The sequence below is a fragment of the Podarcis cretensis genome (assembly GCF_951804945.1).
Source record: "Podarcis cretensis genome assembly, chromosome: 1".
NCBI classification, from domain to species: domain Eukaryota; kingdom Metazoa; phylum Chordata; class Lepidosauria; order Squamata; family Lacertidae; genus Podarcis; species Podarcis cretensis.
In genome coordinates this window covers 119,651,371-119,679,332 of record NC_137170.1, presented here as the reverse complement: position 1 = coordinate 119,679,332, position 27,962 = coordinate 119,651,371, and the positions used below count along the sequence as shown (strand labels likewise).

Here is a 27,962-nt window from a genome sequence, read left to right as displayed (position 1 = left end):
ACATATTATAAAGAATAGGAAAAAGTTTCTCCCAATGCACAACTTTGAAAGAAGCATGGGACATTATCTATTTTATGCATTTTTACTGCAGAGAAAGAGAGCGCTTTTCTAGCAATTATGGAAATGTAACTTTTCTGCCTATAGTCAGGAGTAGTATGAGAAGGGCCATGGAGTAGGTAGAAAATTCACCACACTAAATGCTGATAGTTAAGAGAGTACTTTCCTGTTGCTTTGTCTCCTGTTACCTGTCAAAATAAGAGCTCTGTGAAACTTATACAAAGCATAGAAATGAGGTCCAGCACCGAGGGCCTTCTGGCGGTTCCCTCATTGCGAGAAGCAAAGCTACAGGGAACCAGGCAGAGGGCCTTCTCGGTAGTGGTGCCCACCCTGTGGAACGCCCTTCCAGCAGGTGTCAAAGCGATAAACAACTACCTGACATTCAGAAGACATCTTAAGGCAGCCCTGTTCAGGGAAGTTTTTAACGTGTGATATTTTACTGTATTTTTGGTTTCTATGGAAGCCGCCCAGAGTGGCTGGGGAGGCCCAGCCAGATGGGCGGGGTATAAATAAATTATTATTATTATTATTATTATTATTATTATTGAAATTAGAAACATCTAGCTTAGCAGGAAGATAATATTCCCCAGCATACGTGAACAACATAGATGTTGTTCTTAACATTATCTCCAACTAATTCCTTTGTGTCGGAGAACATTTGGTGAACTGGGTTAGCCTAGTCTATGAACATTAAAAGCTTGCTGGTGGATGAATTTCTACTAAGACAGTCCAGTTAAAACAGTTATAATCTGAAGGAGAAAAGCTGGTCCCTTGGATGTGGCCTCTGATTGCACTGAGGTCAGGATAGCAACTATATCTACTTCTAAGTCAACACCATGACAAATTCCTTTAGGTGACTGAAAGAGGTGCTTCTGTTAAATGGACACTTGGCCACAATAATCCAAGGCCACAGTTCAATTTGAAATTTCTGTAGTTGTGGTTTTTTTTAAGCATCTACCTGTAGAGAGTATTGTTAAAGCTATGGTTTTCCCAGTAGTGATGTATGGAAGTGAGAGTTAGACCATAAAGAAGGCTGATTGCCGAAGAATTGATGCTTTTGAATTATGGTGCTGGAGGAGACTCTTGAGAGTCCCATGGACTGCAAGAAGATCAACCCTCTCCATTCTGAAGGAAATCAGCCCTGAGTGCTCACTGGAAGGACAGATCGTGAAGCTGAGGCTCCAATACTTTGGCCACCTCATGAGAAGAGAAGACTCCCTGGAAAAGACCCTGATGTTGGGAAAGATTGAGGGCACAAGGAGAAGGGGATGGCAGAGGACGAGATGGTTGGACAGTGTTCTCGAAGCTACCAGCATGAGTTTGACCAAACCGCGGGAGGCAGTGGAAGACAGGAGTGCCTGGCGTGCTCTGGTCCAGGGGGTCATGAAGAGTCGGACATGACTAAACAACAACAAGCAACACCTGTAGAGATCCATTTAAGACTCTGTGAATCATGCCACATGTTCTTGCGTTTGGTATTTCAAAGCCTATAATGGCCATTGAGATGCTTATTTATTAAGAGCTCAGTCCTGTATATTCACTGAGCCAAGTCTGAAGGGAAGAGTAATCTGAAAATGATTATGGAACAATACATTCAAACTTGAGCACTAATGGGGATCGTTTCCTGACATGGAAAATGAGTTTGCTTGGAGACAGAGCAAATGAAGGGAAAACATTTAATCAGTGATTATCTATGTGGTAGCTTGATATTCACTTCATCACCACAACCTGCCCTTGATTATATATTTCAGAAATCCTACCTTCTTTTAAATGAAGGCAGAAAAAAGAATTAGAAAGATCTGGACAGCAAAAAATAAAATAAAAAATGCCTCACAGTCCTCTTGATCTTATTTTCACTTCTAGCAGTTTACTTGTCTTTAGAAACCACACACAAGATTTTGATTTTCATGTACGCAGGTCTGAAATCTAGTCATATATGGTCGTGTCTGGTTTAGATAATTATGACAGGATCTGAGTCTTCTAATAAATCAACACCTAGAAAACAGGTGTGGACATCATCTTCACTAAGCTTCAGCACCATCCAACTATTATCAAAACAGGTACCCAAAGTACCCACAAAATCTTGTTCCCATATGCAACCCCATCAAAGATTGGTCCATTCAGTGGCTTAGACCCTATGCTGCCCTTCCACAAAGGAAACACACATTCCGGTCACTGCTGGCTCAATTTTTCTCTAATTTTCTCAGCACCTCCCACAATCTTCCAGTGGAGCAGATTTTCAGGAGACAAGAGAGGGTTGCTGGAGAAACTGGCAGAAATTACCTGCCTGCCTCCCACCCCTTCCTTCCATCTGGAGCATCTCATGAGCAGAGCTCCACTCATGGCAACTTAGCATTCAAAGCCATTATCTTTATTCGTATCGTCTCCGTTTCACACACCACCACAATGGCTCAATATGCCATTCTTCCTGGAACATTTCCATGCAAAATGGCATGGAAATTCTCGATGCCAGGAAGAAAAACAAGTGCCATATACTACGTGGTATGTTTGAGGTATGCATCATGATGAGGCTTTTACAAGCCTGGTAAAGACAAAGTGTAGGCTATCCCCCATGTAAAATGATCCTTATGAAGGTTATGAGAATCAGCTTTTTCTTACTGGTGTCATGCATCAGAAAATGCAGCTTTGAAAATATCCTGTCTTTTGGAGATGTTGTCAAAACTTTCTCCTGTCTTGACTTTTTTATTTTTTAAAATATCTTTCCTGGAGGTAATCTTTATGCCCTGATCTCACTATTCCCAGCCTCCCTTCATTTTCTGCAGAAAAGAAATATGATTTTTGATGCTAGACGGGCCAACCATGCCTGTTTAGAGCACCTAGGCTGTGCCCTGCTTTGTGTTTCTGTGTGTATGTATATCCTGAGTACAAAAGATGCCGATGCCTGTGGAAAACAAATCTCATTCACTTCTTAGAAGCTTATTTCCTTGCCTGATCCTTACACAAAATAGTAAATTAATAGGAATTTTCCATATTTTCATGCCACTTGGCAGCTTGATTATTTAAGTGCTTACTCGGTGCATTGAAAAAGAAACCCTAATCACCCCTTCAAAGTACATGGCTCCACACAAGGCTTCCCATGTCTCAAAATACAGAAGGATCATCATCACCATCATAATAGCATGGCAGCTGTGCTTTCTGCTAGCCAGGAAAGTTAGTCCTGTATATAGCAGACACACCTCAGCTACTGTCTGCCATCTGCCTAGTTAGCAGGCAGACAGCCACAGGAGGAGACAGAGACAGCTGCTCCCAACAATGCAGACAACATCAGTACTTCCTTAAAGGCTCTGGCAATGTGGATAAACAATTTCGGCGGAAAGAATATTCAAAATTGCTGCAGATTTTCTCCCTGCAACTGTTATTATGCATTGCACCACAACAAGATGATTATGTTCAGTGGAAAGTGATTTTTATTCAGCAACTGTTAAAAGAGTTCTGCACAGGCGCTTTCTTTCTTTTTAAACAGAGTGCCAGATAACAAGTCTAAAGGACCATTGTCCTGGAGAAAAAGCATTCATTCCATTGCTAAAATAATAAAGGGACGTTCTTTTTCCTTTTTTAAATGAAATACACAGCTATTGTGGACCAATTCAGCACTGCTTCTTCAGACCCAATGATCAACATTAAGAAAATACAAGGAAACCTCCTGAGTTCAGAGACGGGGAAGCTCTCTAGATGTCATTGGACTCCCAACTCACTTTTGGCCATGCCGGCTGGAAAGGAGCCTGGTGGGAATTGGAGTCCAACACCATCTGAAATTCCACAGGCTCTCCATCCCTGGTCTGTTTTAAGAAGGGAATTGCAAACGTTGCCCTCCTCTCTGAATATTCACATTGTTCGTCACAGTCCTGGACCTTTCGATATTTTATTCTTACATGTTCACTGGCAAATCATGAGATCGAGAAGAACCTCTAAGAGGATGGAACATGAAGGCCTACCACCTACCTCTCTTACAGCCACCTCCCTTCAACCAGTTTCAATGCAGTCCTCACCTGTCGGTCAGTGGCGTAATTACAAGCCTGGGGCTGTTTGGATTTGGATTTGATATCCCGCTTTATCACTACCTGAAGGAGTCTCAAAGCGACTAATATTCTCCTTTCCCTTCCTCCCCCACAACAAACACTCTGTGAGGTGAGTGGGGCTGAGTGAGAGACTTCAAAGAAGTGTGACTAGCCCAAGGTCACTCAGCAGCTGCATGTGGAGGAGCGGAGATGCGAACCCAGTTCCCCAGATTATGAGACTACTGCTCTTAACCACTACACCACACTGGCTCAAAGGTATTTGTAAAAGTACTGAAACTGAGCATCACAAATGTTGACAAAGCACTTGTCCTGCTCTTCATCCCACCTACCACCTACCTCTCTTACAACCGCCTCCCTTCAACCAGTTTCAATATGGTCCTCACCTGTCGGTCAGTGGTGTAATTACAAGCCTGGGGCTGTTTCCAAGGTATTCGTAAAAGTACTGAAACTGAGCGTCACAAATGTTGACGAAGCACTTGCTCTGCTCTTCGTCCCACCTGTGGCGCAACTGCGATAGCCAAGTAAACGCCTGGCCATTGGAAACCTGAAATGTAAAGAGGAAGAGAGCAATAGGTTAACAGATGTTTCCGGAAACAGCCCAAACAGTAAAGAGAGAAAAGGGCAGTCTGGACTGCAGCCTTTTTGGCCGCAGTTGCTTCTTGTGCTGGCTGAACATAATCCGCTTTTGAAACTCCCCTGAATTTCAAAAGCAGCTTATCAAGTGCAGGGCTGCTATATAAGAGCAAGGGGCAAAGGGATCTTACTGCCCCCACAGAGTTCCCTGCGTGGAGCCCGGTGGCCTATAGTTTAATGTAGAGATAAAGGGGCCTCTAAGCTCCTTGGCCTCACACTTGAAGCTTAAGTAGGACCCAGCCACCAAGCAGAAGAAAACAAAACACTCTTTGCATACGTTTATTGGGCACAGCTATTCAATTTACCTCTTGAAACTTGACAAAGCTCAGCTACTTTTCTCCATTTCTTATATTCCTTCCTTAAAGACAAGCTACACAGAATATATATTGCCCTCAACATGAGCTCAAATGCTTAGCACCTCGCATTGCAGTAGCCTAAACCACTAGAGCAGTGTTTCTCAACCTGTGGGTCCCCAGATGTTGTTGGACTACAACTCCCATCATTCCTAGCCAGCATGACCAGGTCAGGGATGATGGGAGTTGTAGTCCAACAACATCTAGGGCCCACTCTGGTGAGACAGTCTGCGGGCAGGTAGGGTCTCAGTCTGCGTACCAGATGGAGCTGATAAACAGCTATCCTGGACACAGAATTGACCTGTGCCTCCATGGACAGCTGTGAGTCCAAAACGATTCCAAAATGACAGGCTGCGCACCTGGTCCTTCAGGGGCACAGTTACCCCATTCAGGACCAGGGAGTCCTCCACGCCCGCCCACCTCCTGTCCCCCAAAAACAGTACTTCTGTCTTGTCAGGATTCAACCTCGATCTGTTAGCCACCATCCATCCTCCAACCGCCGCCAAACACTCACACAGGACCTTCACCACCTTCACTGGTTCCGATTTGAAAGAGAGGTAGAGCTGGGTATCATCCGCATACTGATGAACACCCAGCCCAAACCCCCTGATGATCTGTCCCAGCGGCTGCATGTAGATGTTGAAAAGCATGGGGGAGAGGACAGAACCCTGAGGCACCCCACAAGTGAGAGCCCAGGGGTCTGAACACATCCCCCCCACCACTTACTGAACACAGCCCAGGAGGAAGGAGCAGAACCACTGTATAACAGTGGCCCCAGCTCCCAACCCCTCTAGATGGTCCAGAAGGAAGTTATGGTCAATGGTGTCAAAAGCCATTGAGAGATCCAGCAGAACTAGGAAACAGCTCTCATCTTTGTCCCTAGCCCACCGGAGATCATCGACCAGTGCGACCAAGGCAGTTTCAGTCCCATGATGAGGACTGAAGGTTTAGACTACAGTGCCACCCAGTCCCTATAAGAAGCTGCAAAGTACATGCCCCTCCATCCGGTCTCTACTTCTCTCAGCATCTGCTACCTGAAGAAGCTGCATCACTCTGCCTAGTAAGAGAGCCATTCCTCAGTGCAGCCTACTGAGAGCATCTTGCTCACCCACCTCCCTAAAAAAGAAAACCCAAAGCTGTAATTGCCTTCTGCGTGCAAGACATGAGCTTTACCAGTAAGCTGTTAGTACACACACATTTTGAGTGAGGCCTAGAAGGAGCTTTTAAGTTATCATTGATGTCTTGCTGGGTGGGGGGTGGGCAGCCAACAATGCACTAAAAGAAGAGAAGAGAAAGTACTCTGCCAAATTAATATCCAATCATAGTATTTTATACAATTTAAATCGCAAAGCCAGCTGGAATAAATGCACATTTTCATGGTAACATTTAACAGGTCTGGGACAGATCACGGAGAACCTGCTGTCACTTTATAGCATACATTTTTAATAAGACACTTTAAACATTTGGACAAACACACACATATCTATATATATTTAAATAGCATTTTTTCAACTGGTAAATGCAATTATCTTCAGTCCTGAATCAAAAGAAAAAGGACAGAAATTGACTGGATCAAAATATTCTGTCATCATTATACATAAGCAACCCGAAATCTTTTCAACAAATGAAATTATTCTTTATCTTATGCTTTTAAAAATGCATTAGGGTAATTGCTCTGCAACAAATTACCTTCTGTGCTATAAGCTTGGCTACAACATCTCTAGCATGTACATCAATTGTGCATATTGTCATGATCTTCTGACGATCTCCAGGGGTGAGTTCTCCTAACAGCATGTTTATAAGGGCGTTCAGTTGAGCAATCTGCAAAATAATTATATTTCAATGGAGATATTACACTGCGAAGGGGAAAAAACCTATTATATGTCAAGTGCTAAATGGAGCAGTTCTGGTAGCAAGGCATACTTATTGGTGCTTTTAATCAACGCAAATAACTTTTGCAAACTAATAGTGGTATTGTTTTCTCGTAATTGTAATTTGCTTCCTTAATAACAAAGATACACTTTTCAGCTAGTAGCCATTACTTTTATTCCAATATGAATTAAATACTGGTGGGCAGACTCATTTGTACTGCATTTGCTATCGTGTTCAGTGTGATGGAATTATTAAGAGGTTGAAATGTAGCACATATCATACAGCATTTTAGAAAAACAATCCGTAATAGCCAAACTGTGCTTTGTTATTTAAACTCCTTTATCAAGATTAAGGGGGGGGGAGAGAATTGTGTTCATTTATTCTGCTGCATTAGGAGTACAATCATATGCTTAAGATCTGAAGGCTGAGGTGCTGTAGAATTGGGCAGAAGCCTATCATGTCAGTGGAATGCCACTCCTGTGTAGGAAAAAGGGAGAAATTAGATTCAGTTTGCATTTAAAGGTGAACGAATGTGTCTGATGACTGTCTGCTACTACGAGCGGCTGTGGTGGTAGTGGTTAGGGAACTGTTCTCTATTGTCTGCACTGTGGCTTCGAGTCCAGGAAGTCCCTCTCCTTTGCAGGCAGGGGAAAGGTGAGTGGAACCATCTCTCTTATCCCTCTGGTAAGGCTTAAACTCCCCTCTCCTGCTTCCTAGTCCCATGCCCATTGCAGAGCACTAGACAATGGCTGCTATCAGGGTGTATCTGCCATTGTTGCATAACCTTGGTGACCCAGCCAAATGCTCCCTCTCCCTCCCCGGGTGACTCTGGAACCCTTGTTCTAAGAAGGGCTGTGTATGCTCTATGCCAGGGGTTGGCAAACTATGGTCCGCGGGCTAAATGAGGCCCGCTAACCTGGCCCGGCCGCTGGGAAGCCGCTGCTCCTTCTCACGCAAAGTCCTCCTTCAGAGGTGCAGGAGGAGGTGCAGGAGGAGGCGGAGATGCCGCTGGTGGGAAAAGAGGCACCATCCAGGGCGGGGGAGGAGGCAAGAGATTTACGGGCGGGGGGGGGAGAGAAAAGAGAGAGGGTGGGGAGAACAGGCAGGAGCTCTCCCCACTGGCTGCGCGGCGGCAGTATACCTGAAGGAGCGTCTCCACCCCCATCGTTCTGCCCGGACACTGAGGTCCAGCGCCGAGGGCCTTCTAGCGGTTCCCTCATTGTGAGAAGCAAAGCTATAGGGAACCAGGCAGAGGGCCTTCTCGGTAGTGGCGCCCGCCCTGTGGAACGCCCTCCCATCAGATGTCAAAGAGATAAACAACTACCTGACATTCAGAAGACACCTTAAGGCAGCCCTGTTCAGGGAAGTTTTTAATGTGTGACATCTTAGTGTATTTTTGGTCTTTGCGTGGCTATTCCCGCCCCCCCCCACAGGTGGAATAAATAAAGACACCGGACACAAGAATTTAAGTTAATGGGCGAAAATGGCCACAACTTTATTGATTACAGGTAAGAGGGGTGTTGGCTTTAGGCATTGGCCCCTAAGAGACTAACCGGTCTAACCGGGAAGGGTTAAGCACCAACAGGGGGAGCCACCCGAGATGCATATCCCTGGGCGCTCCCCAAGGGGTTACCGCTCGGGGGCGCACTTTAGGCCCTAGCCTCCGTAGGTTTCGGACGAGGCGACGCCCCTCGGAGTCCTTTAACGAACTACCCTTCAAGCCTTGGGGGAGGTGATGGCAATCCTCCCCCCCAACCTCATTTGCATGACAATACCCCGGCCAATGTCTAACCGCCAAAACCAAGGAGTTGTGACGTTTTGCTACGAGGTAGGCGAAAAAACCAAGTGGCTTAAAATTTCAGCCAATTAGCCAAATGGAAAAAGTCCTACCAGGCCCCTTGCGGCGACCAGCCGAAGCCCATAGCAAAGTCAAGGGCAAACCTAAAGGGCGGGTGGGTGGGAAACTACAGCTGCTGAAGCGGAGAAAAGGGGCGAGCCAGGGTCGCCCCGACCTTAAGTGGCCTTAGATCGGCCCGCCCCCAACGCCAGCCGATTGGCTGATGCTGCGGAGAATGCTAATTAAGGGAATTCCCTGTTTCCCGCGAGGCTGGCGTCAGCCCCGCGGGAGTGTGGGTGGGGACGTGAGCCCGCAACCCCTCCCCCTCCTGAGGGTCAGTTCGGTAGCGGCATTGTGGAAGCCGCCCAGAGTGGCTGGGGAAACCCAGCCAGATGGGCGGTGCACAAATAATAAATTATTATTATTATTATTATTATTATTATTATTATTATTATTATTATTATTATTATCTGGCCTCCACTGCTGGCGGGAAGGCCTCTGGAGACCTTACTGCAGTCCAGAGCTCGCCCCGCCGCCAGTGCGGCGGTGATTCAGCCTCCGCTGCTGGCAGGAGAGCCCCCATCCCACCCCCAAAGCATGGAAGAGGTGCCGGCAGCAGGAGGCCCAGCAGGTCGCAAGGAAGCACCAAACCCAGGAGAGGATCCCCCATCCAAACAACAGTGCAGGTAATATTTTTTTAACATTTTTATCATCTACAATACCGTCTGGCCTGCCTGGTGCTCTTGCATGGAGCGTGTCCTTTTAAAATGCATCTGTGGGTTATTTGTGGGCCCCTCCTGGTGTGCATACTGTGCATAGGAATTCATTCATCCCCCCCCCCAAAATATAGCCAGCCCCCCACATGATCTGAGGGACAGTGGACTGGCCCCCTGCTGAAAAGGTTTGCCGACCCTTGCTCTATGCAGCCCCACTGAGCAGGGAGGCTGTGTTTTATGCCTTCTTCCTCCCTTCTGTGTTTATGTGGCTCATCAGATAGCAAGGAGGAGAAGCAATAAGTGGATGTGAACTCCTGCTTGGAAAGGACGCCTGGGATCTGCTCCACCTTCAGCCACTGAGATCTTTTGATGGAGCCCACTTTTATTCATGTATTTGTTGAAAGGAACTTGAATACTGCTGAATATTTCGCAAATTCAGCGGTCCCTCATGACTAGTGTGGCAGGCCATCCCCTGTGGAGCTCGCTGCCAACAGAATACTGACATGCTTTCTTTTAGAGTTTTTTACAAACTGTACTGAGTTCAGACAAGCCTTTGGGACATGAAATTTTTACCAACCAGTTTTTTTATGTTTGTATTGATGCCCTTGTAGTATTGTTTTTATGCGTGCACTGCCATATTCATTTTTGTGTGGGTGTGTGCCATAAATATTTTAATAATAATAATTGGTGCTGGAGGAGATTCTTAAGAGTCCTATGGACTGCAAGAAGATCAAACCTAGCCATTCTGAAGGAAATCAGCCCTGAGTGCTCACTGGAAGGACAGATCCTGAAGCTGAGGCTCCAATACTTTGGCCACCTCATGAGAAGAGAAGACTCCCTGGAAAAGATCCTGATGTTGGGAAAGATGGTGGGCACAAGGAGAAGGGGACGACAGAGGACGAGATGGTTGGACAGTGTTCTTGAAGCTACCAGCATGAGTTTGACCAAACTGCGGGAGGCAGTGGAAGACAGAAGTGCCTGGCATGTTCTGGTCCATGGGGTCACGAAGAGTTGGACACGACTAAACAACTAAACAACAACAACAATAAACCTTCAGCAGCAAAGGCTATTTCTGGGACTGATGCTGGGACATTTGTGTTGCAAGCTGTGTGTTTTGTGGCACGTTACACATGCTCCCCTTTTGAGGGCTATTGCACTTGCCTGTTTGCGATTGTAATCTTTCAAGGCCGTTTCAAAGCCTTCCTCGAGCCGGTCAAAAGCCATTCTGACATCAGCTGCCCACCAGATTTGACTGCTGGTTAAAGCCACTTGGGCCGGGAAGTCAAACAGCCACTGGTCTCGGGACTTATCCTCGTAGGCTGCCACAGCTTCCATTATCTTCTGCTTGACTGTCCTGTGCATGGCTTCCTCTAAAGAGCTTAACCAGCATTCTGCCTGAAGCATGTAGACAGGTACACCAATATTATGGAGTCAAGCAGTAGAAAAGCCCACTTCTTTTTAACGTGCTTTTCTGCCTCTTTCATACAACGTACACAGCCAAAGGAATAGAAGGGAAATCATTCATTCAGATATGTCCCTAGTCTCAGTAATTCCTGCATGCCCCCCCCCCATTCACTCCCCCTGTGCTCAACAATAGGGGGAGCTCCTCTCCAATTCTGAGGTTCTAGGACTCTGTGCTTTTAGGTGGTGCCTATCAATGACCTTTCACACAAGGTCCTGTTTTTTGCAGTGTCGAAGGTTGCGTGAGATTGCAAGTTCCTCTGCTTTCCTTGGACCTAGAATTCCAAAAGCCCTTAAACAGATGCAGGAAGAGGCTGCTGGCAGGCTGATAAACACAGTACAGCGGTACCTCAGGTTAAGCACCTAATTCGTTCCAGAGGTCCGTTCTTAACCTCAAACTGTTCTTAACCTGAAGCACCACTTTAGCTAATGGGGCCTCCCACTGCTGCCGTGTGATTTCTGTTCTCATCCTGAAGCAAAGTTCTTAACCCAAGGTACTATTTCTGCGTTAGCGGAGTCTGTAACCTGAAGCATCTGTAACCTGAAGCATATGTAACCCGAGGTACCACTGTATTAAAAACATATATATATATATATTAATTGGTTTTCACATATTACTTTACAATACCGATGTACCAAAGCCAACACCATTTCCTCCCCATCCCCCCATACATTTACATTTCTATTTCCTCAATCTATCATATTATTCTTTTCTCCTTCCTCGCACTTCCCTCTGCCCCCACTCGATTTCCTCCACATTATACAATTTACAATAATCTTTGCATTCTACAACCTTCTCAAATCATCTATATATTCTTATTATCTTTCCTTACTAATTTTTCTTCCAACCATGTATTAAAAACATATTGGCTACGCTTCCCAACTGCTTCTGACCTTCCTTTTATTTTATTTTATTTTTAAAATAAAATAAAATAAAATAAAATAAAATAAAATACATAAATAAAACAAAACAAAACAAAATAAAATACTTGATTTGCACTGACTTGCTGTGGACTTTGCTAAGCTAATTGTTCTCAGCTCCAGATCCAGATATGATACCCTTCTCCTGGCTTGCTCTCTGCCTCTGGATTTACCTGCCCCTTGCAGAAACAGGGCTCCGAGAAGACCACAAACTCTCCTTCTCTGCTGTACATCCCTATGGCCATTTGTATTTCAGTGTTTGTGTCCTCTTCAAATTTAAGGTCGGCCACATTGTCAAAGAGCTTCACCAAGTGCCTGGTAATCTGTTGACCAGGTTTACAAAGTTAATAATGTTATGGGCTTCAGTTTGCTGCCATCAAGAATTAGCAAAGCAAACAACGTCAGTGGGAGGAGAAGAAAAATACCTGCTTGGGATGCGTTCCTTTAGAGATGATTTCTAACAAATCCACTGCAGAGACAAAATAGAATCTTGGAAAGGTGAGTCTCTTGGCATCTAAGTAATCGGCTAAGGATTTCTCACAAAGTGTGAGCCTGAAAAACAAAGTCCACAAATGTAAAAGAAAGAAAGACAATGATTTCTAACATAAATTAGAATTGCAAGTGAGGTAGTCACTGGAGTCAAGTACCCATAATCTATCTTGCAGAAGATAGATTGCTGGCAGATCACTGAGCAAGGGTTTTGATTTTCAATTATAGCAACAAAAATTCTCCCCTCCTTCCCACAAAAAGGGCTTTTAGAACCCTGTTCAGATGTATACTTCCATAAGTAAGCCTTAAATCCATTTAAGTCAAACCTTTGTTGAAGAACTTCCAGTTTTCCAAGTAATCCCATCTGGTTTGTTACTTCTATGACTTTTTTTGCCTTCACCACCACAGCCATAAGTTCCTGAACAACCAAGAGGGAGGAAAAGCAGAAGGAAATGAAAATAATATTTCAAAGTGGGATGGAGCTTCTTTCTGAGAGTCAACAGGGCATTTCAAGCGGAGTGTTGCATTTGCATAGGGAAGAGGGTAAAAATCTCTGCTCCGCCATGAATGTGAATTTAAGACAATCTGGCTAAGTCATATTTAGTCTGAAAAAATATGTCTGTTAGAATTACCACTTTATGTGGTTAATTGTGAGAAAGGATCTGGGCAAAGAGGTTGAATAATAGTAGTAGTAAGTGATGCCAATAAAGGTATTTGATTTGATTTGATTTGATTTAGTAATAGTAGTAGTAGTAATTGGTTCCAAGGTGGGATACAAAAAAAAATTTAATTCAGAATTTTAAAGTAATTAAAACAAATTACCATCATGGGACTAGAGTGGGTACAAAACACACACATCTCAAGTGTGAGAGGCCAGGGTAAAGAGATGCATATTCAGCATTCAACTTCATTATACAGTAGTTTATTATTATAATAGTAACACAGCTTTGAAGACGGTCTTTAAGCTGTCACCAGATCAACATGACTACCCCTTGGAATTTGTATTTATGTAAGAAACGTGTCACATTAAAAACTTGAAACAAAAGCTAGTTCTGTCCATTATACAAAAGTATTTCTGCACAACTGCTTGAAAGTGACTCTTGATGACCAAATGTGACCAGATGAGTGACAATTCAATAGCCTCTAAAAATTCAGCAGCTATAGAGTTTAAAAGAGATTAAAATTGCAGGCTTTCGGTTCTGGTTTGCCTTAATGGAGGCAGCTCCCATGGCAGCGGGAGAGTATAGGCGATGGAAAAACAAGGATGATAGAGGGTAATCATTATTGCAAATTCCTCCCAGGGGCGGGGGAGGGGAACGGGCTTCACTCGCAGGCTGTCTCATTACCTGGTTCTCGTTCTAGCATGGAATGCAGGGGCCAGGGAGGCGCTGAGTGCAAAAACACTTTGCCTGGCGAATACCCTCCTATACCGCCCTTAAGAAGCTGGGGTTCCCCTGTTAATTAGAGCTTAATTGAACTAAAGCACATGTGCATACCAGAAGAGATGAATTACAAATTGCAGAACAAACCAACTGTGAGGACTTTAAGGTTTGAATTTGAGATAAGTCTTCATTCTTTTCTCTCTCACATAGTTTATGGAGAAGGAAAGATTGAGATGCTTGTTCATACCTTGAAATCCTTATCAATCCCCTCAAATCTTTTAGCATCTTCTGAAAGCTGCTTCCGTATATCCTCAGAATTGGTGAAAATACTCTGGAGATGAGCCCAGGTTTGCTGCACTTCCAGCCACAGTGAAATTACCATGTCTGCTACCATTAAGATCTTTTGCCAGCTACTGACCTCCACCAGGAAATATTCCACATATTTACTCATCAGGATGTTCTGAAGCAGCACCTGCAACAATATTTGAATACAGCCATGTACAGTATTTATTAATTTGCAATTTATATTTATTAGTTGCCTCTTAAAATGATTTAACTAGGTTCTATAATATATATCAAATATAAACAAGGGCAGGATCTACATTGATCTGTAAAAATGTTATTAAATGTAACATCATATAACTCTCAATGCAATTTTCCACTGTCGAGGGCTCGCTGCTCTACAGCGCCCTCTGGTGTCACATTTTAATAACACATTTCTAATGTTATAAATGACCAATGTACATCCGTCCAAGGTTAAGACTAGGAGTGAATGAGTCTGTCAGTTTTGTTTTCTCTCTGCTTCTCATTTTTCAAAGTTTACTATTTGCCCCATTTCCACATTTAAGAAGTCCACATGAAAATTCATATAGATTTTAATGTGCATTTCTCCCAATGTATGTATTTTGTGTGCAATTTTGTCTAATAATACACACTCCCACAAATATTTTTTGCTAATATACTACAGTTTTATAGATAATATTCACTTTCTGGTGGGAGAACTACAGGATAAAATTCAGAGAGGTGAACCTTTTGAAGGTTAGCTGTGTTTCAATTCACTTACCGATTCAGGAAATTTTGCATTGAAACAGTATTTCCTCCCATCCCTAATTTAAACAATGATCGTCATTTGGGTTACATTCCTCTTGCCACTCTTCCCAGAGGACAACCAAGATGGTTTTAGTGACAAAACCAGGCCTGAACTCCAACTGAAATGGATTTAGAAATTCAGTATCCTCCATGGGTAATTAGGCCCAGTTCCCTAAGTCTGCAAGTCATCCCCTTTCTGCTAGAATGACAAGCAAAAACATTGTCACATGATCATGACTGAACCCCAAGTTCGTCTGCCAGAGTCCAAATTACTGAAATTCATCCAACAATATGGGGCTATACAGCATAATGGCCATCTCCACAGATGAACTGCAAGAACTGTGGAATCTAAGTTGTGGTGGATGCAAACAATTGTACCCTCAAAATGACTCTTACATATGTCATAACATGCCACTGAGGGCTCTGCTACACCATCCAAAGGGCCAGAGCTTAAGAGGCCTCAAACCACTTAGGCAAGGTCCACTGGGAAATATTGAGATGGTAGCAATGGTGGCTAGTGGAAAAGAATTGATTCTTCAGCACCATCACTGCTGCGGAACAAGGCTTGAAAATGAGTTTTCCTCCACTTGTATTCTAGTTGCCTCTCAAATCCTTTCATTGTCCCCAACTTGTCCTGCACCAAAGAATTGTATAGGCTCTGCCTAGCAGGGGAAAACTCCAAGGAACAATTAACAATTGCCCAGATCACCCTGCATTTCACAACCATGCCAGCACAGGAATCTGACAAAGTTCTTTAGAATCCACCAGCCTCTATAGGGATGGCCTGTCTTAATAGATCCCTCGCCCTGCAGAGGGAACAAACTGACACAAGTCAAAAACTCAGCAGGAAGTCATCTGACTATGACAAAGGAGGAGTTGCAAAACCCCCACTTTAGACCTGCTTCTTGTCTTGGGCTGGTGATATATTGGGGTAGTCCTATGCTAGTCATGGCAGCCAAACACCCCATATCCAAGTGGTCTCAGCATAAACACTGAGATTCCCCCAAGACAATTGCCCTGGGACTCCTCAGCAATGAGACCACTTCAGTCAGCTCAGACTGGGAGACTGATGAGCAGCTGAGTGAGAAGCACACCGACAGAATCCCCAGCACATTCTGCTAACACAAACACACTCCAGATCAGCACATAAACAGACCAGGAACCTGGACAGAGAGGGGGAGGGAGAATTTTTATACACCAAACCCTCCACCCCGGACCCTCCAGCCTGTTCTGGTGCTGAGTGCCAGGAGGGCATAATAGGAAAGACAAACTCCTCTGAGCTCTTCATTACATAATGCTTATTTTAACTACTATGATTATGAAGAAAAGTGGGACCTTGAACCATTACTGTAGTGTGAAGTACTCCCTTTCAGTGTCCTGGTCAACCATACCCATCTCCACAATATTCTACAGTGGTACCTTGATTGTCAAATGGCTTGGTTCCCGAACGCCACAAACCCGGAAGTGAGTGTAATGGGATGTGGGGTTGCTTGTGCGTAAGCCGCAAACTGCTCCAAGCTGAGTAGTTTGGTCAAACTTTTCCCCGGCTGGACAGCCCTTCCTCCGTGTCTGTCTCAGTCACTGGCAGAATCCGTCAGTGGGCATTTCCTGAACTTTTTCCAACATAAAAGCTCTTTGACACCAAGTCAACGCCTCGCCTCCCTGCGCGGAAGCTTTCTGCGCAGAGTGGGCATCCCAAGCGGAGGCTCTGTGCTCTCCCCGCTGGTCTCGCTGGAACAGTCTCGGAGCCCTCCCTCCGAAGCTCCCTCAGCCTCCCCTTTCTTCCTAGCGTAACGCCTATCTCCTTCCCCAGCGGAAGTGAGCTCTCTCTCCCTACTGGGTCCTTCTCCTGCATCACTGATGCGCCTTACCTCCTCTCCTGTCTCTGATGGCAGTTCCCTGACAGTGAGAGTTCCAGTTTGTGAACATTTTTTGGAAGTCGAACATCCAGCAAGGATTCCACGGCTTCTGATTGAGTGCAAGAAGCTCCTGCAGCCGATTGGAAGCTGCACCTTGGTTTCGAACCATTTCGGGAGTCAAATGGACTCCCAGAATGGATTAAGTTCGATTAAGTTCGACAACTAAGGTACCACTGTATTCTATTTCCCCTCCCACATGGTTTATCATTCCTTTTCCGCAAGTCAGCCAGAATTCAGTCCTCATTAGGTTATTTTTTTTTTGGGGGGGGGGAGAAGTGTCTCCCCTTACATTTTTTTCTAAGGATTCTTTTTTGTAAGCATCAGCAGTCATGCCTGAACATCAGAAATTTTTTTCCTGAAGCATTTGCAAGCACTCCACTTAACTAGTGTGTGCTTAGTTTACTGAAGTCAACCTGTCAATAACTTGACACAGTAAAGTAGTGACTCAGCATTTAATTACTGCCAGTTTTCTCAACCCATGGCATCATTTTTTTGCAGCTACCTCAGTGACAGCCTCATAAAAGTCATTCTTGTGAACGGGTCCAGAATGCAATTTGCATCAATCAGTTCAATGAGAATACACTGTGGTTGTGCTTTTTAAAATAGCCCTAAGAACTGCAGTACCTATAAACCGCCATTGATTCTAATCAGTGCATTTTTTTCTGGGGGGACGCAGGGGTACGCATACCCCTAAACATTTTGTGAATCATTGAGGGGCAATATTTCAATATGAATAGGACAATGAGAGTACCTCTAAACATTTTTTAGGGGGGAAAGCACTGATTCTGATGATTCAAAAGAAATGGAAAGCTTGAGCAAATTGTTTTTTTCACAGCCAGTGGAAAATCACCACAGTATGTGCCTGCCATATCTGAACGGAGAGTTTATTTCAGAGATTAGGGGACATCACAGAGAAAGCCCTCCTCTAAGTTGCCGCGGGACAAACACCTGCAGCATAAGTAATAGTTTTGGGTACAGACCAACCAAACTGGAATGTGTACAAATTATTGCCAGTTTCTGTTTACCTATAAATGTTGTCATCACAGATTGTCTTAGTGTACCAATTAGACTACAATATTTTGTTTGTTTCAAAAGCTTTCCCCACCCCCCTTCTCCCTCTGAATAGCACTTTTGATTGCGTTGCATTGCGTTTTTTAATTGTTTTTCAATTTGACTCAAGATTTTGAAAAGGCAGGATATATAAACAGATTTTAAACTCCTGAGATCAATTCATGTTTAGTACCTCCCAAAAGAAATGCCGCCAAAAATATGTTGAAAAGTGTGGTGGACCCAATAGAACCAGAGAACAAGAACCAATCATTCATGTAGGACATGGGTAGGCAAACTTAGGCCCGGGGGTCGGATCCGGCCCAATCGCCTTCTAAATCTGGCCTGCGGACGGTCCGGGAATCAGCATGTTTTTACATGAGTAGAATGTGTCCTTTTATTTAAAATGCATCTCTGGGTTATTTGTGGGGCCTGCCTGGTGTTTTTACATGAGCAGAATGTGCGCTTTTATTTAAAATGCAACTCTGGGTTATTTGTGGGGCATAGGAATTCGTTCATTCCCCCCCCCTCAAAAAATATAGTCCGGCCCCCCACAAGGTCTGAGGGACAGTGAACTGGCCCCCTGCTGAAAAGTTTGCTGACCCCTCCTGTAGGATGTGTGTGGTGCCAAGTAGCACTATGATCTCTTGCAGATAATATGCATTCATAAAGATCCACTGTATTTTAAAAATTTGTTTTGACTTGACAAAAATTAAAAACTCTGGAAATCAGGAGGGTTGTGATGTGGGTTAAAACAATTTAATATCTAGTATAAAAAAAACTATTTGCGTTGTTTTGTATGTATTTTAAAAAAGTGCATGGAAATATTAGAAGGCATTGTTTCTGTTTAAATGAACTCTCACAGGATCCTATCCAATGACTTACAATCACGCTAATGTGGTTCACCCACAGAACTTTGAAGTTTTCCCTGAGATGCTGGAGGGATCTCTTGCTTATGCCTATTGTTTGGAACAATAACGGGTTATGTACTTTGCATTCGACACAATACATTGACTGCTTCTGGGAAATAAGGGTTAGAATTGAAAAGGCCACACACACAAAGTTCTGCATGGGCCTCCAAAATGCCCTGAGAGTTGGATTAATGACTCTAAATAGTTGGCAGGCGTGCTACACAATGCCTTGGAGAAAACATTCAGAGCAAGCCATCACCTGGTTGTCTTCTAGTGTTTCTATCAGGTTTTCGTCGGATTTCAACAATGGCGTGCCTGTGCTGTGATGTTCTTCATATGAGAAATCCATAACACTCCATGTCTGATTGATTTCCATGAGTGCCTGTGGAAAAACAAAACAAATTGGTTCTACGAGTGCAGCCCTGGTCCTGTTAACACTCACGCCCCTGACTTCAATGTCATTAGGACGGTTGACTATTTCCTACGAAAGCAGCTGTTACTTGTAATACATTAACGGTGGCCTACTTTTTCTATTGCCATTTCTTTCACAGCTTTATCCACAATATGTTTCACTTCATCTTCTACCCTGTGGAGCTGGAGAGCTAAAAGGTCCCCTAGTGTAGTGTCTTCGTTCATGACAAAGCAGACCTGGGAAACGAAATTGAAAAGAAAAGTCATTTGCAGCTCAGGATAAGATATGGCATTTGTGTGCACAGAGTTCCAGTGTACGAAGCCAAAAAGCTATACCCCTGTTGTAGCCATAAGTTGTTGCCAGTGTCTTTTCCGGACCGCAGGGTTCTGAAGTTCATTCACTGCTCTCAAGGAGGTTAACAAATTCTTAACTGTTGACTCTAATCCCACATATACATGCCAAGCACGTATTCCTTTATCCAAAGTCTTCATGTCCTGTGTGGTACAGAAACCGTGAAAAGCAAGCAAGCAATGGGAGACAGATGTAAAACACAAAGTTGCTTTCAGAAACTAAACGCTTAAGCCAGGCATAAGCAAACTTGGCCCTCCAGATGTTTTGAGACTACAATTCCCATCATTGCTGACCACTGGTCCTGTTAGCTAGGGATCATGGGAGTTGTAGTCCAAAAACATCTGGTGGGCTGAGTTTGCCTATGCCTGGCTTAAGCTTTCAGTAGGCCAGATATCATCCAAATGTAACACTATGGGTGGGGCATGTATTGCGCAATGAAGTTCCTTTGCAACTGCAGTGCTCCCTACTAGAGATTAGTTCAATTGACCAAACAGGGGGTGCTCAGTGCATTGGGGGCTGGGGGGCTGAGATCAGAGGTGCCATCTTCTGAAGAACATTGAGGGGCCCCAATGCGATGTTTCCTTACATCACTTCACATCCAGTTCTGCATTTGGCCTCAAACAATGAGGGGCCCTGGCCCCCTAAAAATAAATACTGAGAGGGCCCAAAGAGCCTTGGCCCCCAGACAGGCACCTATGGCTGAGATTGTGTCCATTGTTCCTGTCTCCTCATCATGCACAGATTGTCCAGCTTTTCCACAGAGAGCCTGCATGCAGACAAAATGGACGCACATAGCCGTTGGTCCTGCAATCTCTACCCAGCAAAAATGCAGAGACAGTTCTGTGCAGGGGAAAAGCTTGCACACACATAACTTGTATCTTCATAGGCTGTATGTAAAAGAGCTGTATCAGTGTGTGAGGCCATATGTATTAATTTACAAAGCCATAGATGATAGATAGATATAGAGAGATAGATAGATGATAGATAGATAGATAGATAGATAGATATAGATAGATGATGATAGATAGATAGATGATAGATAGATAGATAGATAGAGATAGAGATAGATAGATAGATAGATGATAGATGATAGATGATAGATGATAGATGATAGATGATAGATAGAGATAGATAGATAGATAGATGATAGATGATAGATGATAGATGATAGATGATAGATGATAGATGATAGATGATAGATGATAGATGATAGATAGAGATAGATAGATAGATAGATAGATAGATAGATAGATGATAGATAGATAGATGATAGATAGATAGATAGATAGATAGATAGATAGATAGATAGATGATAGATAGAGATAGATGATAGATAGATAGATAGATGATAGATAGATAGATAGATAGATAGATGATAGATAGATAGATAGATAGATAGATAGATAGATAGATAGATGATAGATAGATGATAGATGATAGATAGATAGATAGATAGATAGATAGATAGATAGATAGATAGATGATAGATAGATGATAGATAGATATAGATGACAGACAGATAGATAGATGATAACATTTTGTCAGATAGATAGATAATCAGACAAAATAAAATATGATCAATTCATTTAACAGGCAAATTTTATAAGTGCATACCATTTAAATACTTCTCAGTGTTTAATGCAGTGATCCCAAAGAAGGGGCTTCCAATCAAGGCTTAATTTGAGGTGGTTGTTGTTGTTAATAATAATAATACCAGATTTTCCCTAGAAAGGATAAATTGGGATTCAAAGAGAGTGGGGAATGGCAGCTAGCATTTTGATGCCAATGGCATGATGCACACACAGCAAATGAGTGTGGGCTCATTGCATGCATGAGGAGCACTGATCCCACAATCAACGCCTGTCTGGAAGCACCCCACAGCTCAAGACAAAAGGACAAGAAAGCTATTATCTACTCTGCAAACCTATAAAGCAACTCTGCAAACCACTTTCAACTTTCTTGGCTTCCGCCAAAGAAATGTTGAAATCGTAGCATGGTACGATGTGAATTCTCTGTTACAGCTTGCTAGCATTGACAGAAGTCAGCCCCTGGGGTTCTCTGAGGGGGAAGGAATTACTGTTAAACCATTGTAAATAAGTCTAGCTGAGAGTTCCCGTGCCTTTTCTCTGCAGTGCTTCTCAGGCACTAGGCACCACTTCAGTTCGAGAACCAAAAGTTACTGTATAGTCTACTGTATAGAAAAGGATTGGTTTGCCAGTTCAGTTAAGTACAGTGCATGTAAATACAATATAGTAATTTGGAGTGTTTATCACCTTTGAAAATCTTCTAAGGTCCACATCCATTTGCTCAACATTTATTTGTTTCCATGGAGTTTTCATCCAGTCTTTAATGCTCATCTGTAGATAGGAGGAAAGAAGAATCCCATAACTTTTATTTTTTGCAGCATCTTAGGATGCAAAGAGAGCTTTCAAACTCACCTGTAGGTTCTGTGTATAAATATGTATAATGTACAATGCATACAAAATGATTTTCAAAATCTGAAACCTACTGAGGCTGAAATCTAATCTAAGGAGACATGTATTCTTGATTCTGTGCACTAGGAAATCTTGCTAGCTTTTTAAGGGAGAGAAAACATTGTCCAGAAGATTCATATTCCAAAGGCATTACATCCCCACAGAAATTCTCTTGCGTTCAACAGAAAGGCCTCTCATCAAAACCTGGAGAGAGGAGGTTGATGTTTTAATCATTTGCTAGAAAGCCTCTCTTCCCCTACTCCAAATTCATTTGTCCGACTTGCTATCATCAGTCATACTTGGTTAAGAAAAGGAAAATGTATAATCAAAAAGAATTGTTGAAATTCTGTCTGTTCATTTCCTTGATGTTCATTAAATGTTAAGATCAATGTGCCATTTCAGTAGCGGGGCAACATTCAAAGGTTTGCCTTAAGATATACCTGAGATTAACAGTGCAGTGTTTTCTCACCAGTCAAGATGGCTTAAATGGGGGTTAGATGGGCTTAAGGTAAAGGTAAAGGGACCCCTGACCATTAGGTCCAGTCGTGACCGACTCTAGGGTTGCGGTGCTCATCTTGCTTTATTGGCCAAGGTAGCCGGCGTACAGCTTCCGGGTCATGTGGCCAGCATGACTAAGAACCAGAACAGCGCACGGAAATGCTGTTTACCTTCCCGCCGGAGCGGTACCTATTTATCTACTTGCACTTTGACGTGCTTTCGAACTGCTAGGTTGGCAGGAGCAGGGACCAAGCAACGGGAGCTCACCCCATTGTGGGGATTCAAACCGCCAACCTTCTGATCAGCAAGTCCTAGGCTCTGTGGTTTAAACCACAGCGCCACCCGTGTCCCATCTATGGGCTTTAGATGGGACTTAAGTGGGTTCCAGGGTGCAACCTCAGTTGCAAAACAAAACCAAACAAAAACATAACCAGTATATTTTAAGTTTTGTTATGACTACTTTTCATATTTAACCAGAGCTCTGACAACTCACATGTATGTGGTTTGAAACTACCTGCCCCCTCCCTAAATGACTCCCTTACGTTATCCTAGAAGAGAGATCTTAAGATCCAACCCAAACTTTCTTTCTATAAATGGAACAGAGTTAATCTTCACCAAAGTGAGCTTTCGCATCTCCTTTTCCTTCTGCAAATCACAGCACCCTGTGAAAGTCTACTCATTGGCAATGGTAGAGATTGATTGAGGTGAAGGGGCTACAGATGAAGGTGAAATGTGGTGGACATTTCTGCGTTTTTGTGAACAGAGGAACACATTAGTGCCAATGCCAAATTATATCTTTCATACAAACTGTTTTCAGTTCGTTTTTCATCATGGACTACACAGATAGAATGTAGAGTTGGTAAGCTGGCTCAAGCCTTCCTTGACTCAGTTGTCAGCTTAGCAACCCCCTATAAACTGATACTATAGAAATAGTAGCAGCAACAGAACAGGAACATCTGGGCCCTTGTAGTGGTGGACTGCTCAAGAAACAGCTTCATCATTTTCACTTTTACATTGACTGACAGGAATGACAAATTGCCAAAAAAATAAAAAATGTAATCATGCTCATTGAAATGTCTGGGTTTCCAAGTTTTCATTCAGAGAATTATCTGTACGCTGGTTCCCTCGGCCAGTAAAGCGAGATGAGCGCTGCAACCCCAGAGTCATCCATGACTGGACCTAATGGTCAGGGGTCCCTTTAAGAAAATGTCAGACTCAGCATCTTATAGTCTTAACTGCTCATAAAATAAAAATCGCCAAAGATGGAAGGACAAATGATGAAACAATACACTTTTTTTAATGCTTCTTTTCTCTCTCTCCCCCCCCCCTTAAAGCAAAAATGGACTCCATCAGCAGACTAAGGAAACACATTGTACCAAATTAAATGGTTTCTTTCCTCTGATGGAAGGACTCTTCTATTGTAGAAAGGAACCATTTGCTTTCATCTTAGGTTATGCATTTATATGGAATGTTGTATAGGGAAAGGAAAGGAACATTCTCTCTGAGTTTCTTTTTTCCAGGTTTAGCACTGACACCCGTTATTTCCATTTGTGTTTTTTTTATTTATTTATGTAAACAGACTTGGAAATGACACAAAATGGAAATCCTAGGATCATTAGAGACAGAAGATCATCAAATAGAATATTGATGTGCATCTCTAGCATCTGGTTTTCCTTAGCATTGTTCCTGTGTGTTTTATTCATTTTAGGCACATGTTCATAAATAATTTAGCATTGTCATACATGCACTTGCCACATGGCACAAAGCAGAAATAGAATGGAATTAATTTTCAAGGACATATTTTTCTCCCATCAGAGGAGCCTATTTCAAGCTCATTCAAACCACAACAATCCCCATCAGGAAATTCTCTTTTATTTTGTCAGATGAGGGATACAACAAGTAATTTCAATGTTTTCAGCTTTGTCATCATTTTCTGGGAGCTATGGTAGCAAACTTCCACACCTCCCTAGATTTTATTTTATTTTTGTAGTGATGAGGAATAGCAGAAGGTTCCATATTCAATCCTCAAATCTCCTGGTTAAAGCAAACTCAATAGGGCTGATGAAGCACACTACCTGAGACTGTTTAGGAACTGCTGCATGTCGGAAGAGACAAAAGTGGATTAGATGAAGCAGTCACATGATTCAGTAAAAAACAGCTTTGTGTGCCCACAGAAAACAAACACAAATATGAATCTGTTTTGATCCATGGGTGGGTCAGTAAGTGTGCCAACATCATCCCCACTGTACATCGGGGTGGGTTGTGTGGAGAGAGTCTCTTCCTTTAAATTCCCAGGAGTTTATCTCAGTGAATACTCCTCAGAGTATTGTGAAAGGACAACGTCAATCAACATTTGATGCTCTCCTTCTACTGGTCCACAATAGAAAGTGTCCTTTCAAACTGCATCACGGTGTGGTACGCTGGTTTGACATCAACTGATAGGAAGTGCCTACAGAGGGTGGTGAATACAGCACAAGATATTATGGGCTGTCCCGTGAATCCGCTGGATGAAATAGCGGATGAACATTGCCTCAGGAGAGTGAGGAAAAATTCTCAGGGATGATTCACACGCTGGCCGGCACTTTCTTGATCTCCTGCCCTCAGGCAGAAGATATAGAAGCATGATTAGTCGCACCAACAGGGTGAAACACAGCTTCTATCCGTGGGCTGTTAGGCTGCTGAATGAAAAGATAACAACAGGGCACCTGACTTTCGGGTTTGGTGGGTGTGCGTCAGTAAACAAGGGGAATTAAGACTAAGAGAGCTGAGTGGAGGGTTCTCATGTAATCTCACTGTATAAAAGTTGTACAAGTGACAAAGTATTTCAATTCTAAATTCTCTTGAGAATGAGCAATTTGTTTATTTAATTAATAAATTTAATATGCCACCTGATGGGGGAAACCATTGTCAAGCCTGATTGGCTCTATCCCTGTTCTTATTTTTGAAGTGTGATATCTAAGGAAAGTCTTTGTTCTTTAGACACGGGAAGAACTTTTACAATCTCCAACAAACAGGCTCACAACAGGTTCAGAAGCAATGGCTAAACCATAGATTGTGAGTGGACTTCTGACATGTGCTCATCTCTCCCTCCTTCTAGTGTTCTCCGCTTCCTGGTTTGAGCAAGCCATAGTTAGAAACCACAGTATGAAATGGCTTTCTGTTTCTGTTTTGGACACCAACTTTGGTTTGTTTGAGCAAAGCAAGGAGACAGGAAGGAGAGCATCAGGGCACCAGAGAGAAGGAGGGAGGCAGATCAGCCCAAAGCCACAGTAAGCCTGTAAGGGGTGAAGTGTTCAAATTGCTTACTGACTGTCTGGAAACAGACTTGCCTCATCAACAGACTCGAAAAACACCAACAATTATAAAGGGATAAATGGTCATTGATGGGGTAGGTGAATTTGGATTGTATGCCTGTGAAGGAGCTGACAAGAGGCTGGTTTAGTTTCTCAATTGCTGGCTGGACAAACGAGCTTGAATGCACGATATCATCTTGAGTTTTGGGTTCTTAGTAAACTCCTTTTACTATTTTGCTTCATTCCTTATCTCCATAAACTTGTTACTGTTTCCATGACCCAGCAGGTCACAGACACAATCAACACAGGACCCACCAAATCACAAAGTAATCTTATACCACTTCATTCCGCCCTCTCTGAAATAGCATCCCTTTAATGCAAATGGCAAAAGCAAGTCCTTACCTGGACAAACACCACCATATCCCAGACTGATTTAAGCAAGGTGGCATCAGTACGGCACTGTTTCAGCTGCTTGTATTCTGGCACACTCACTTCAAAAAGCTTTGCAGTTTCCTGCAGCAGTTTCATTTCTGTCTCTAGTTTTGCAATGTCTTTATGAGTCTGCAAGGACACCATTTTGAAACATATTATCAAGCAAAAGCACCAGGTTTTTGCTTACATGTTCACAAGAACCTGGATATATGGATGTCTCTAATGAAGACACTGCTTCTGATGTTCTTTGATTTTGATAAGTATTGGTGAAACACATTGCTAATTTTTTAGGGGTAAATACTAGAGAAGTAAAAGATTACACTAGATCTGAAGAAGAGTGATTCTTCCATAGGAATTCTATCCAGGGAAATAATCTGAGTGTTTCCACAATGTGAAATTCCCTCTTCTTACAAGAGGCACTGACATTGCTACTGTTTTGGTGCCAAGTCTTTTTTTTTTTTTAATAATTTTTATTAACAGGCCAATCACATCACATTGTCCAAATCACATTAGTTCCAAATTATACAGCCAAATTTTAAATTTTATTGGGGGTGCCCATACATCAAGCTCCGAACGAGTCCAAACATCACTTATATTGCTGCGTTAATTAAACAGTTCTATCCAGTTCAATCCAGATAGTCCTTTATTACTTTCTTCATCTTCTTATTGTTATCATATATTCCTTTCTTTGCGATCTCTGATAATCTTCACAAGCAGATTGGAGACAGGCATCCTCTGTGGGGGTTTTGTACTCTCCAAAAATCATATCACTCAGGGACAGCCACCATTCCACGCTTCCATAAAAAAATTATCTTCGGTCTGTCCTTTAATTTTCTCAGGCTTGCCAAGTATATCAGGAGGGCTCTGTCAGGTTAAGATCACATTCCAGTCATTCTCATTCCAAAGGTCCTGATTCTCCTCCCCCTGTCTTTCTTTCTCAGGCAAGCCCGTCTTAGTGAGACGCCATTTTAAACTGCGTCATAAAATTTTCCTCCATTCTCGTTGTTTACCAATCATCTCTTTAATTATAATCCACTCCACACAGTTCTTGAATTCCTGCTTGTGATTAATAAAACGCAACGATCTTCTTTCTGGGGTGGAGGGTTATTAATATCACATAATGCAAAGAAAAGAAAAGTTTTTTCCTCCACCCCCCCTTCTTTTTCATTCCAAACATACCAATCTCTTAATGGTGGTTCATCAGTTGATTTACTTATCCATCCATCACTCCGGTCACAGAGATCCATTAGTCAGCAGTCTTATCTCCCGAACGTTGCTTGATGTATGTGCTTTAGCTTCATTCCAATCATATATTTCCAATTATAATTCCGAGCTAAAACGAACCAGCACACGCTGATTGGAACCGGCGTCAGGTAGAGCCGACCTCATCGAGGGCTCGTGCCAAGTGACTGGCACCCCTTTCTCTCGAATCCGGGGGTGCGTTGTGGACACCGCTGGCAAGGCAGCCCCCCCATCTCCGGGGGGGGGGGGGGAGGAAGACTGCATACTTCCCATAGCAGCCTCTTAATTACCTCGTATGGGTCGGAGAGATGTTATTGTCGGCCATCTTCCAATGTGCCACCTGGTCCCCCCCCCCCCCCCCCCGTTTTGGTGCCAAGTCAACTTGAAAGTTATTAATTTGTTCAGAAATCTTAAATGGTTTTAGACTTGCTTTTTGTGTGGGTGACTGTTTAGCCTGCCCTGTTGTTTTCTTACAAATACTCTTGCTGTGAGTATTTGTGTTCATCTTGATGAGCTGGGTCTCTAGTGTCCTT

At 43.1% G+C, this 27,962-nt stretch overlaps 1 protein-coding gene across 1 annotated transcript in view; it reads right to left on the bottom strand.

Annotated features, from left to right (window-relative positions):
* Positions 1–27,962, bottom strand: part of LOC307220097 (dynein axonemal heavy chain 11-like) — a gene marked incomplete at its 5' end in the record, with an annotated part of 229,278 nt that overhangs the window by 177,398 nt on the left and 23,918 nt on the right. The window contains 12 exons of the mRNA XM_079983734.1: positions 4,481–4,641; positions 6,773–6,904; positions 10,670–10,903; positions 12,064–12,213; positions 12,316–12,442; positions 12,706–12,797; positions 14,009–14,233; positions 18,987–19,109; positions 19,253–19,375; positions 19,475–19,633; positions 21,764–21,847; positions 26,158–26,316. Of these exons, the coding sequence (XP_079839860.1) occupies positions 4,481–4,641; positions 6,773–6,904; positions 10,670–10,903; positions 12,064–12,213; positions 12,316–12,442; positions 12,706–12,797; positions 14,009–14,233; positions 18,987–19,109; positions 19,253–19,375; positions 19,475–19,633; positions 21,764–21,847; positions 26,158–26,316 (1,769 nt within the window). The remainder of the gene's footprint in view (positions 1–4,480; positions 4,642–6,772; positions 6,905–10,669; positions 10,904–12,063; positions 12,214–12,315; positions 12,443–12,705; positions 12,798–14,008; positions 14,234–18,986; positions 19,110–19,252; positions 19,376–19,474; positions 19,634–21,763; positions 21,848–26,157; positions 26,317–27,962) is intronic.